The following is a 14,248-nucleotide window of genomic DNA, read 5'->3' on the forward strand; positions in this document are numbered from 1 at the left end:
TGTCACCGACAATACATGAAAGTCGTATATTTTACCATGGCTAATATAGGGATTAGTTGTAAATTAAATAATAAACAAAATTGCAATTCTATCTCTTAAATGACCAATCAACTTTGGAATGTGTCTCCGAGGAATTTGGCAGGAGAAACTCTAAACTTTTGAATCTAGTTCAAATCAAACGGTCAGTGATAAAATGGCGCACCTATTAGTGCCTTTATTTTGTATTGTTCTTATCAATATTTCAACACACGCTGCTGTTACAAATGATGAAATCGTTACCGTTCTGGATTTCAAGGATGGGGTAAAAGAAAAATACTACAAAATATCAGGCTTGAAAGATCACGTAGCAATCCTTAAAGAGGACTTAGAAGAACTAAATTGGAGATTTTTGAATCAACAAAATCGTAAGTATTAAGTTTGAAATCCCAGTTTTTCTGTTCTGGCTTTTACCCAGGGAACGGCCCTCGATTCCTGCTCTACTTTTTTGAAATTTAAACAATTTTGTTGGAAGTCATAAATTCCTGTGCTTTTCTTTTTCGACGAGATTGACGAACCTCCTTTCCCACCTTCCCCAACATAGTCCTTGATTAGTTCATGGTCTTGATGCAGTTTTATGTCGTTCTACTAATCATCTTTATGCAAAAATAACTAAATCACCGTTTAACGCCCTTAAATCATAATATTACTGTAAAATAGAATGGCTTGGTGTACCAAGATGATACGCCAATTATGTTAAATTTTTAACATATTGAAGTGCGAAACAAGGCCATATCCAAGGGGTTTAGGGGGTCTTAACCCCCCCTCCCCCCTCAAATGATTGTGTGACTCGTAAACACGTAACAAAAATGAATATAAACAATTTTTGGTACGTTTTTTTAAAGTTTTTATTTTTTAACCAATCTCCGCAAAAAAATCCTTTGGTACTGATCACCCCCCCCCCTCGTAGTACACACAACCGGAAAGATCATGGATACGACCCTGATGCGGAATATTTTTTTTATGTGGAATACTTTTTAAGAATGTTTGTTTTTGGATAGAGGCGAGTAATACGCATTTATGTGCGATGTTTTAAAAAATTGCCACCCCTCCCTCTCTCCTCAGAAAAGGGCTTAAAATGTTATTTTCCTCTGAAGAACTTGAAACTTATCCCCGAGAGTTCTTCGCCCAAGGGAGTCCTCGCGGGAAAAAAATTAAGCAGGGGCATCCGAAAACTTGGACCAGAAAACATTTTCTCAATTGGCTTGACGCTCAAATTTATCAGTTGGCCCGGAAATGGACTAAATCCTTCTACTCCTTGATTAATTTGAAAGTTGTGTCACGCTGAATGAGACCAAAAAAGAGACGGCAAACTTTTTCTTTTAAAATTATATATAGACTGAGCCAAGAAAATTTTAATGAGAACGAAATTCTAAAATATTTTGGCCGTAAAGATTCATAAAGCTACCAGGCGCAATGTTTGTCTGTCTCACTTATATATTCTAAACATAGTATAGCAAGTGTTCGCTTAAATGTCAATTGTCCTTGAAACACACTTTAGAATAGCTTTAATTATATGAAAGTTATAAAAATCTCCATCGGTGCAAAAAAAGCGCTGATTATAGTTGTTGTCTTTTTTTCGGTGTGCCAGGGGCTCATAAATTTGGTATGTTTTTGATCATCCCACTCCAAAAGACTAAAGACATTCCTCGAAACCAAACATGGTGCCATATATTTCTTGTTTCCAACGGCTTCAAAATAGCATTAAAAATGTCAAGTACCAGATGAACCCTTGTGCAGAAAAAATAGAATTATTTTTTTGCTGGATAGATTCGTGACGCCTGAAAATGGGGCTACATTTTGCTTAGTCTCTGAAAGGCTTGAAACATACAGGGCATATAAATAGGAACAAGAGAACCTCGATGACAACAGAAACCATTGAAAACAATTCTTTGGTGCTTAAAATAGGCCCAAATGTGTTTCATCTTCAGCTGGCTTGCAGCTTACTCGGGATACACATTGCACAACATGAACATAAGAGGAGAAAACATTTTGACAAATTCGGCTGTGATAATTAAAGGGCAAATGGGCTATTTTGGTCGATTTGAGTTATCTATGATTCGTGGGCAAACTTAGTACGAGGAGTCTAATAGTGCAGTCAGATTTTTTTGGTATCTCGTACCGTTACGAAGATAAAATAGAGACATACGCCACTTTTGAACTACCTCACACCTGACGGCTGTGATAATTAAAAAGGTGACATATTTCGTTTTTATCGATAATGAGTTGCGTATGTGGTGTCGTTACGAAGATAAAAAGAGACATACCCCTTTTTTGGACGTGGACAAAATTAGAAAAAAAAGAGACACAAAGGAATAGAAACTTAGAAGGGACATACACCATAGACAAAAATTGTCCGTTTTTTGGCTCTCCTGAAAAGCTACCAAAATGGTGTTTGCCACCCTTTTAATTATCACAGCTGAGAATCGGGTCTTATCATTTGTTGACATCCAGAATTTGGCTCAAAATCGTTTTTTCTGATCAGGACGAAAATTTCAGGGTAAGTAGACTGGAGCAAAGGAACCCTGGTTGGGACAATACATTTTGAAAGAATAATTGGGCACTATCAATTGCTAGCTAAAAAATACATGATCTTTTTGCTGGTGCTCTTGTAAGACATGTATGTAAACATATATGTAAAACATGCTGGTGTCATGTAAAACATGTAATGTGTGTTATGCGTCATTCTATGCTCCAAAAACATGTAAAACATGTTTTGTGTCACGTAAAATATGTAACGCGTTTTTTGCGTCTTGTTATGCGCTAAAAACATGCTATACGTCATGTAAAACAGGACCAAGTGAGCCTTAATTATGGTATACGTTCCCTCTGAAACAAATGGTTTTGTGACAAGGCATGAGCTGTAAGCTTGCAACGCAAAGAAAGGTCCATAGGTCTCTTGGATCTACTCATTCACCAAGCAAGAATTATGATATTACTTGATCTTTTTCATAGAGTAGGATCTAAATGTTATCAGGAAACCGGAAAATTATCCTTTTTTCAACGACTTTCAACCAGTTTTCAACGTGAATTTAATAAAAAAAAATCATGTTCACCAACTTTCAAAATATAATTCTGTATATGGATAGATCTAAATCCTAGCCATGGAGTGACAGCAAAATATTCGTCTTTTACTGATATTAAGTTCGAAAAAATAACAATTTTTTTCAATTGAAAGTAAAGAGCAGCATTAAAGCTTAAAACAAAAAGAAATTATTATCGAGAGGGGTTTGATGAAAAGGGTTTCTTGCTCCTCAAAACTTTTTGTCGCACTTGTTATATAAAAAGCGAGAACAAACTCCTGGACAAGCTTCATTTCGTTTTTTGATGTTATGGGTAATAGATCCATGATTATAAGGGTACCTTGGTCCTAATTTGTAATTTCCTTGTTTAAAAAACTTACAATTTTTGATAACACTATTGTCAAGAATATTTTTTTCCTGCACCCTGCTTGGAGCATGATCATGTCCAAAATCACATTTATCTCTTAATTTGCAAAAAACTGCCAACATTATATTAGCACATTTGCGTATATGAGCAGGGAAGTCATTGGTACTAGGCAGATTCAGTTTTGTACTGTCAAAACAAAGTCGGGCATCTGTGATTGAACTATCAAGGCCAGGATTATAAAAAGGTTGAACAGAGGTGAGATTGAGGTCAGATAAAAGTTCTGAACTTGGATTTACGACAGTTCTATTGGGTAACGTTGATTAAATTAATCCTGAACTTCCTTCATTAATATTCATTGATAGTAGTGATGCTATAACAGGGACAGCCTGAGGATCTAAAGATTATACACGACATTTCATTGCAAATACCATAAACCTCATTAGTATACTGAAGAGGATACATCATTAGCATATTCCTACGGTTACTTCATTTACATATACCTGTATGGTCATGATTAACATATGTTAAACCTTCACAGAATAAGAGGACTGACCACTTCAGTAAACCATTTTGCTTCATTTCAAATTGAACTAGTAGAATTTAATATATAATATTGAACTTTGCTTGATAGCATATATTAACAAGGACACAGTGTAACCGTTTATGTCATCATATTCATTACGATTAAGCGCGTATATCAACACCTTTTTAGAGGAAATGGTCATTCATATCCCACCGCCAAGGGCCGTCCAATACCCATCCCCCAACTTTTTGCTCCCCCCTTTTTAGACCTAAATTTTTTTAGACTTAGAACTTTTTGGCTATGCCAGCCTAACCTAAACGAACCTAACATAAAAGTAGTTAACTTAATGTAACCTAACCTCACGCTCATCTGTTCTTTTGTGTATCTTGTCTCTGTGTGGGTCTTGGTGTTTTTGTGTGTCTGACTGTGTGCGGTTCATGTGGTTTTGACTCTTTGTTGTCTCAATCTTGGTGTCTTTGTGTGTCTGAATCTGTGTATTTGTATATGGTTTTGTCTCTCTCTCCCTCTCTACTATGGTCCCTTTAAAAAAAAATCAGTTGACAGAATCATTTTCTATCAACCTATCAAAGTTACGTACAAATCAATTCACCTTGTCTATGCCCACCTCATTAACAACACACAATGCCCAATTTCAATATGAACCTGTTAAAGTTCTCTTTTATTTCTAAAATAAATGAGGATTTCTCATGATACATCCCATTATTCAAGCTTGTTTGCAACGTTTAGCATCAAACATTTCCCTAAAACAAGCCAGTTGCAATACAAATCCTTGATTTAAATCTGAAATTTTACCAATTTAACAATCTATTGTCCTATGGTTCCCTTCAAAAAATATTCACTTGACAGAATCATTTGCTACTAACCTGTCAAATTTACGCAGAAACCATTTCAAATTGTCTTTGTCAACCTATGTACTATTCTAATACAAGCCTAATAGTAATCCTTTTAAGTTTCAAAATCAATGATGAATTCTTAGGGTACATTCCGTGATTCAAGCTTTTTTCTAGCATGTAACATCAAACATTTCGCTAAAACTTGCCAGTTGCAAGGAAAATCCTTGATTTAAATCTGTAATTATTAAATCTGTATTGGTGCTATGGCACCCTTCCAAAAATATTTTCGTTACAAAATCCTTAGCTACTAACCTGTCAAATTTACGCAGAAAACATTTCAAATTGTCTGTGTCAACCTCATTTTCTAATATGCAACGTCAAACATTTCCTTAAAAAAGCCAATTATAAGACAAATACTTGATTTAGCAATCTTTTGTCCTAAGGTCCCCTTCCAAAAAATACTCATTTGTCAGAACCAGTTGTTAATACCAGTTGTTGACTTAACGCTCTTACTCAACAGGGTCGCCAGCGTAGAGAAAACTGGTTGACAGTGCCATCAGTCTTCTCCAAGCAACCCTGTACAAGGCTAAGGATGGGGCCTCATTTGGGTTGATGTTGCAGCTGACCAGGCGTTGGTTTATTACATCAGTCCATCTAGTGCGTTACCGAATAACCTGTCAAATCTGCTTAGAAATTTTTCATATTGTCTATGTCAAACTCATTACCAGCACACCATGCTCAATTCTAATATGAAACTTTTAGAAAATTCTTTAATTTTTAAAATCAGTGAAGTTTTCCCAGGGTAAATTCCGTGATTCAAACTTGCTTGTATCAAGTAACATCAAACATTTCCCTAAAACAGGTCAGTTGAAAGAGAAATCTTTGATTTAAAACTGTAATATTTACCAATTTAACAACCTGTTGATCTTCTTGTCCGTCTGTCTGTGTATTTTTTTGTATGTCCTTGTCTGTGTCTTTTTTTCTGTCCCTCCGAGCACCCGTCTGTATGTTTATATGTCTTTTTGTCTTTCTGTCCGTGTTTCTATGTGTCTTTTTTCTCCATGATCGTCTGTATGTGTATCCGTCTATGTGTCCATTTGTCCGTGTGCTTATGTGTCTTTTTTTATGTCTGTATGTGTGTCTAAGTGTCTTTTAGTCCATCTGTCTGTGCGTCTATGTCTCATTTTTTGTCTGTGTGTCTATGTGTATTTTTTGTACTTCTGGCTGTGTTTCTTTTTGCTCCCTCTTTTTTGATTGTCTTAGTGATATTTTTCAGTCTATGTGTCTTTTTGTGTATGTGTGTCCGTGTGTCTCTGAAAATTCCATTTCTTGTATCTCTGACTTTTGAGTAAAAATTCCATGTTTTGATTCAAAAGGTGCCCTCAGCAGATCATTTTACTCTGAGTATACAAAAAACCAATTTTAATGACTACGTATCACATAGCTGCACAAATCATGACAAACAAGTTGTAGAATGTACAATAGTAAAAATTTTGGCCAGGAAAAATTCGGTGCTCTTAACGAGAGGGTGTTAGACTAAGGATATTTAATGGAAGATGGTAAAAAATGTCATTGTTACCAAAACACCTGCAAAACTTGGACTCTTTTTGTTGGCAACAGTGACCAGGTTCAGTGTGCTTCTTGGCGACGGTGGGGTTGGAAACTGGGAAGAGGGTGATGTGCCTATAGATGAACATAGAGAATTCTTTGAAACATCTCCTTTTGTTCAAGGAGTTGATGTGGGAAACATTCCAGTTGAACGTTCTGCTTTAACTGGTGGCTAAGACATTTGTAAGCGGTACATGGGATCAAGAAGCTATAGTCAAAACTATAATAATTTTCGTCTGCAACCACCATGGTATACCTCGTAACTTTTAGTGTCTCAAGATGAAGGTAGTGTTTGTAAGCGACAGGATGTTAGACTAAGGACGTTTTATGTAAGGTGGTCGAAGGATTTCATTGATACCATAAAACTTGCAAAAGTTGGATTTTTTTTTATTGGCCAAAGTGACGAAAAAAGTTATGCATTTGTGCAGGTGGGGTTGCAAACCGGGAATATGACGGTGTGCTTACAGATGAATATATGAAACAGTTCGAAACATGTCCATTTGTTCAAGGAGTTGATATGGAAAACAATTCTAGTGAAACTTCCTGCTTTAACTAGAGGTTATGACATTTGTGAGCGACGCATGCAAATGCAACCCTGAGAGTAAGAAAACATTCCCTTGAAATTCTAAGTCCAAAAAATGTCATTACGAACATTATTTTTTTAATAGAAAAATATTATAACTGAAATATTTATAACATCTTTATCTTGTATTTTTAAAATAGCACAGGTGAATATTTTTTATAAGTGTATTTAATGTGATTTTATTACTTGAAAGAAAAGTTGAAAAATTTTCAGTTAAAAAACAAAGTAAAAAAAACATCACTACAAACATTATCTTTCTAAAAGAAAAAAATCACGACTGACAAATTTACATCATCTTCATTTTGTATTTTTATAATATCACATGTGAATTTTTTGTTATAAGCACATTTAAGGTGATTTTAACAAATTGAAAAAAGTTGAAAAAATTTAAAAAATTTTAAGTCCAACACAATTCTAAATCTCAAAAAATTTAGGCTCCAAAACAACAAAAACAAATCAATAATCAATATTAGATAATCGATGACAAATAGTACATAATTCATAATCAATAATCGAAAATCAGTAATCGATAATCAATAATAAATTATCGATATTTGATGATCAATAATCAATAGTGGTTAACCAATAATGCATGAATGAATGAATGAACTTTATTACCCGTAAAGTATAAAAAACACAAAGTACGGAGTATTATAAATAAATAAACAAAAACAAATACAATAAACAGAGAAGAAAAACAAAATTCAAACTAACAAAAGACAACATGGACAAATCAACCAGTATCAATATGGAAAAAAGGCTGCAGAGGGTCATAAACGTGAATAAAGTTGACAGTTTTTTTACATAAATCGTCACTGGAAGACCGAATCCGAGAAGGCACATCTACTATACCAAATCGAGCAATTATTTTTTTGTTTCGATGCCATCTAGGAAGCCGGAGGAGGAATTTGCAATATCTGAAATAAGCCGTACGTAGAGTATGTCGATCTTTCTTACGAAACAGATGAGCCATGCCTGATAAAAACAAAAGCACAGGGGCGCAATAAGCATTATAAATCATGCACAAACCGTTGCGGTTGTAACGGCTTTTGTTTGGGGATATTTTTCCGTAAACGAAGCGTAGGTTTTTCACGGCTTGATTCACTAGGGATGAACAGGTAGTGGAAAGTGTTGGGCCGAAACACAGACCAAGCCAACTAACTATATCGATAATCAGCAGTCAATAATAAATATTCAATAATCAGTGGCCAATAATCAATTATAAACAGTCGATAATCAATTATCGATAATCCATAATCATTACCATTAATAAATCATCGATAATCAATAATCAATACCGATAATAAATATTGATAATCAATGATCATTAACAATAATCAAAAAATCAAAAAAACGATAATTCATGGATTGAATTCAATAGCTCAAGAATGGCTACTACTAGGTAGGGGTGATTTTTAAATTATAGACGATATAGATATAATTCTGCAACTAAATGTAACTGTAAATGTCCTTTGATAAGCTGAAACTGGATGAGAAATATACAGTACGTTTTTGTATATTAGAGTTCTTGTTAAGATTCCGTTTATACGTCATACTTGTTCAAGCTCAGTTTATTATTCAATAATAACTAAGCTCAATTCCAATTCTTTTATATCAGCTATTTTGGTATTCAATGCAATATTTCCAGGAATGTTTCAATGTTTCCAATGTTTTTTGATGTTGTTTTGTTCTTCTACACTGTTTTCTTTTCCTATGACTTTGCTTTGACTCATTGGATGCAAGGAAAATTTTTAGCTTGTCCAAAGGAACGTTCTGATCAAGGAAAATTAATTTTTGTCCTTACTGTCTCCAAAATATGAAAACTCATGGTACATCCTTGGTTTTTACGAAGAGCTATCTTTTTCTTCTTTATTGAAATTTCAAAAAAATATACATTGATAATTTTTAATAAAATTGCCTAACTCTTGGTTTTTCAGTTCAGGTAACAAAAAGGCAACATGAGAAGTTCATTGAAGAAAGTGTCGACTCCCTCAATGATGAGCTGGAAAACTTGGCCGTTGAATCTGAGAAGCTTTTGTCCGAAACTGAACGTTTTCTCAAGACAATTGAAAGGAAGTATTTGAACAAGTCAGAGTTTGGAAGTAGAATTAAGGCTATGCTTAAACTGGCAAATCCGAGCTAACACAGCCTGACGTGAAAGATCATTCTGCAAGGCTACCAAAAACAATAATAACAAAATTTTATCTCAGTTTATAGTGATTAAAGACAAGGCTCAGTGGGGGCAAATGCATTGCCCCATAAAAAATGATGCTTACAACTATTTTCGTGATGCAGTAAAGGCTTTATCTAATAGAAACGCTTTATTTCTGTGATATTGATAAAAGGATTTTCCAGTGACCATTATGGTTACTTCAATGAGCACAATTTTAGTTATTAGAGGGAATTAATGAAATAACAAAATTTTTTTTGAAAGAAGAAATTTTGGCATATCCATATTGATATTGTTTTGTTATTATCTGGCATGCAGAAAATAAACCACATTGTGATTCTAGAAAGCTTTTTGTTCATGAACAAAAATCTTGATTTTTTAAGATTTCAGTCTGACCCAAAAATAACGTAGTTGCTATTCGGTCCAAAAAAACTGACACCTCTCTCAAAATTAAGCAAAGACATTATTGTAAATAAAACTAAATGAAATAATAACATAGCATAATTGAAAACAAGAAATAATAAAAAAACGAAATAACGATTTAATAGTAAATATTTAATAATTTAACCAATTATACAATAACAAAATTAATATTAATTAATTTACTAAATAAGAGCTACTGATGCTACCCACCATAAGTGAATTGAATAGATCCCCAAACTCAGACCTATAAACATATATATTTTGCAAGGCAGATTCGATTGAATAAAATTCTGGCAAAACAGAGGGTGTTACGGATTTTTCATATCCCGTGCCTCTTTTTTCTAATTCATCTTCATTATAAACGGTAGGGATGGTGTGAGTTGTGAAATCCCCAAGCTCACTTAACATACCCTCTAGTGTATTAGGACGGAGGCAATCAACCAAAGCAAACCCATCCTCTGATACACTTTTGTTTTCAAGTGTACTTTACTGAGCCGAACGCCCTGTTTAAATATTTGGGGATGCATCACTACTCACCTCAACAACAACAAAAAAAATCCATTTATAGCTTATCAACACAATCTAGGATTTCTTTTAAATGAATGATGAATGATTGTCGTGTTCTATGAAGGGATACCACTCCTGGTTTTCGAAAAAGGGGGAAACACCCCCTAAAAGTCATAGAATCTAAATAAAAAAATCACTATCAGATTCACCGCAGAGGTTTCAAGCTCCTATCTACAAAAATGCGGAATTTTTCATTGTTTTTTTCCAGAAGAAAGACCACAGATTCTTGTTAATTTGTTTTTTCCAGGGCTGATCGTGTCGAACCATTACTCCAAGGATATCTTGAGAGAGCTCACTCAAACGGAAACTAAAAGTTCTAGTGGCCTTTTTGAGTGACAAAAAGATTGGAGAGCAACTTCCCCGCCCCTTTTCCCCAAAATTTTTTGATCGAAATTGTGAGATAGTCGTTTTTTTCATCATGGATGAAAGGCCAAATAAATATGCCTTTGGATAAAACATACCCTCCCCCCACAGCCTCAGAGCAATGTCATAAAATTTTTAAATTTACAAAATTATAAATTTAAAAGTTACAGAATTTGCTCATTGTTTAACCATAGTATTAGTAATTGGGAAGTATGCATACATTTTCGGGTGGAGGTTGGGGACGAATTTTCTGCTGGGGGTTTCTCCATGGGGGGGAATTTTTCATGGGAAGGAAGTTTTTAAAGGGGTAAACTTGTCAAGGAAAATTATACACAGGAGAAATTTGCCAGAATTCCTATATAGAATTATTTTTGTATCTCTTGCTGTCTCTTTTCTGTCTCAATTTTACGCGTGAAGTTGTCAAAGGTGATTGGCCAATGTAAAATTTCACCAAGATTAAATTGTGTAGAGGATTTTCCTGTGGTGAGGGGTTATCTCCATGGAGATGGGGCCAGATTTCTTGGCATTATTTAAAAAACGATCAGAAATTAATTAAAGAAACAAGCTTTTTCAACTGAAAGTAAGGAGCAATATTAAAGCTTAAAACGAACAGAAATGATTAAATATATTAAGAGGACTACCCCCTCCTTAACGCCTTGCTCTTTACGCTAAAGGTTGAATTTTGACTCAATTCTTTAAAGATGACTCCTGAAATGCAACGGTCGTTTAATTAGAATAATTAGTCTTTTAAAAAGTACTAAAAAACTTTATCGTAAAGAGCTAGGTGTTGAGGAGGGGTATCTCCCTCCATTTATGTAATAGTTTCTGTCCGATTTGTGTTTTAATGTTGCTCCATACTTTCAGTTGAAAAAAGTTGTTTTTCTATTTCGCTGCTAAGATTGGTATTGGCTGCTTGAACAATTTAAGTTTATAGTGGACACAGTAAATATATAAAAGATACTATTACTGACATAGAGACAAGGGGACGCTGGCACCCCCAGTTTATCTCGAGTTCATTTCAACGGAAATAAAATGTTGTAGTGCCCTTTTTAAGTGACCCCGAAAATTGAAGGGTACCTAGGCCTCCTCCCACGCTCATTTTCTTCCCAAAGTAACCGGATCAAAATTTTGAGATAGCCATTTTATTCAACATGGTCGAAAAATCTAATAATTTTGTCTTTCTGAACGACTTGCTCCCCCACAGTCCCTGGGGGAGGGGCTGTAAGTTATAAACTTTGACCATTCTTTACATATAGTAATGGTTATTGGGACACGTACAGACGTTTTCACTGGGATTTTTTTGGTTATGAGGAGGAGCGGTTGAGGGGAGGGGTTACGTGGGGAATATTTCCATGGAGGAATTTGTCACGGGGGAAAAAAATTTCCATGAAGGGGGCGCAAGATTTTCTATCATTTTTTAAAAATAAACAATGAAAAAATAAATGTGAAAAAGTTTTTTTAATTAAAAGGAAGAAGCAGCATTAAAACTTAAAACGAACAGAAATTATTACGCATATAGGGTTCAACTCCTCCTAATACCCCTCTCCTTACGCTAGTGTAATTTCAGTAATTTCAACTATTAATTCTACGGTCTTTGTGATTCAGGGGTCATTCTTAAGGAATTGGGACAAAACTTAAGCTTTAGTGTAAAGAGTGAGGTGTTGACTGGGGGGAGACATATATCATGAAAAGGGAAATCACCAATGCAACAGCACAAACACACAAAAAAAAGAGAGACAGAAAGAGAAAAGGAAGACCGTTTTCCTAAATTAGTGATTAATATAGACCAGCACTTGAATGAGGCCTTAACCCTACTCATCCATACAATCACATAGGTCAAACAGCATAGCCACACACAATCAACCATAAAGAATAATCCATGGACAGGCAGTCATGTCGTCAATAAGTATAAGTCGTCATTTACCAAACAATAGAAAAAATAATATAGACAAATAATTCAGAGGCAACACCCAACATAAGGGCTCATCAGGAGAATACACTGGCCTGTATAGGGTTTCGCCACTCTAAATTCTCTACCCAGCACAGTGTTGTGGCTACCACGAACTCAAAGTAAGAAGTGACACTAAAACTTAAAACGAATAGAAATTACTCAGTATATTAAAGGGGCTGTTCTCTCCTCAACGTTCCGCTCTTTACGCCAAAGTTTTTTACTGTTTTATAAAGTAGAGTTGAGAGAAAGAGTCGACAGAAAAAATGCGAGTAAGAAATATCTTCAAATCAGGAAAAACAGCGTGACATAAGATACTGAAATGAAGATGAAATCAAACTTAGGCACAAATTAAAAGAAAGGATTCCACCCCCACCCCCCTTTTTCACCTCCAAGACTAAACAGCTGCAGCAATAATGCCATCAGCCCTTTCTTTTCAAATGCCTTTGACTTAGATCGTATTGAAATCAACATTCGAGTCAGACTTCGAACGAACCGAAATCAAAATAACTGGAGTTAAGCTATTGCCAATAAAATGAAATAAAATCTTCATAAAAATCAAGAGAATGGGAAAACTGATGAAAATAAACTGAAGGTTTAATGTACGATGACATGGATTCTTGGAAATCGAAATAACCTGAAATATAATTTAGCAAGATTTATTTTTGTATTTCAAAATTTCATTGTACCGGGATGACGCTTCTTCACTATGAAAGTCCATGTGTCGGCCGTGTAATGTGTATGCCACTTCAAACTTTAAGCTGCAATTCTTCAAAAATTGTTTATTGCAGGAAGTGCACTTTGATCTTTTGTTGTACCTTTACCTTCGAAAAAAAAAAACATCGGTTAAGAATAACATTTGAAGACCACGCAAGAAGAAGCGTCTCAGTCGGCACAGTTATAGATATGACAGCAGCTATATATTTGTAACAATATAGCGTTGGTTTTTTCTGTATATGAAATTTATCTTTATGCCAGCAACCAGAGACAAATATATAAATTTTATATGAGCACTATTCCAGTGCTCCCCCGCCCACCACTGCTATATTGGTGTCTGCCCCTCCCCCAGAAAGTTTCCAGTGGATGCCCTTGTGACCTTGATTATATTACGCGTCAATGAACAAAAATTCAATAAAAAAAGGAAGGTTTTCTTAAACGAGAGTAAATACCAACATTAAAACTTAATACAAACAAAAATCATTCAGTATAATCAGTATATTCATTCAGTATATATTCAGTATATAGAAGTGGGGAATTCCACTTCTCATTGCTCGCTCTTAACGCTGAAGTTTAATTGTGCTTTTCTGTTTTAGATCTGCGACCCTTGTACTTGAGCAGTTTTTTTTAAGGAATTGGGACAAAATGTCACACTTTAGATTAACGAGAGGCGGAAAGAGAAAGGGACAACCCCCCTCATGTGTGGAATCGGTAAATTCGGTGCATTTTATATTACAAACCTACGAATAAGATGAAATTACCACTCAACGCTTTTCTTTTTATTCTTTCCGAATATAATAATTTGTTTACTCGAGAATTCTATTTTAAGCCCTTTGAAGATCCTCGAAGATGATACCCTTTTCTCATATTTTATATAGCACTTATAAAACGCTGTTAGCATTACTCTTGTTTAAACCGGTTTACGAGTACATTGAATCCACTGTGACCAAATCGATAACCCGAAACTACTACTACTAATAATAACTCACTGCAGCGCCAAGCCGGCTGAGACCAACACAGCTATGCACACTCCTCCCCCAACCTAATCTATTAAAGGCCTCCATCT

The 14,248-nt window shown here is 34.9% G+C and overlaps 1 protein-coding gene across 1 annotated transcript; it reads left to right on the plus strand.

Moving 5' to 3' along the window:
* Positions 1-86: 86 nt before the first annotated feature.
* On the plus strand, positions 87-9,510 carry LOC136026946 (uncharacterized; the record flags this gene model as incomplete). The annotated part of the gene is given in 2 exon segments (XM_065703804.1): positions 87-404; positions 8,932-9,510. Coding segments are annotated over 2 exon segments (417 nt in total). The 3' UTR covers positions 9,138-9,510.
* Positions 9,511-14,248: the final 4,738 nt, after the last annotated feature.

The sequence above is a fragment of the Artemia franciscana genome, chromosome 5 (genome assembly GCF_032884065.1).
Source record: "Artemia franciscana chromosome 5, ASM3288406v1, whole genome shotgun sequence".
NCBI classification, from domain to species: Eukaryota; Metazoa; Arthropoda; class Branchiopoda; order Anostraca; family Artemiidae; genus Artemia; species Artemia franciscana.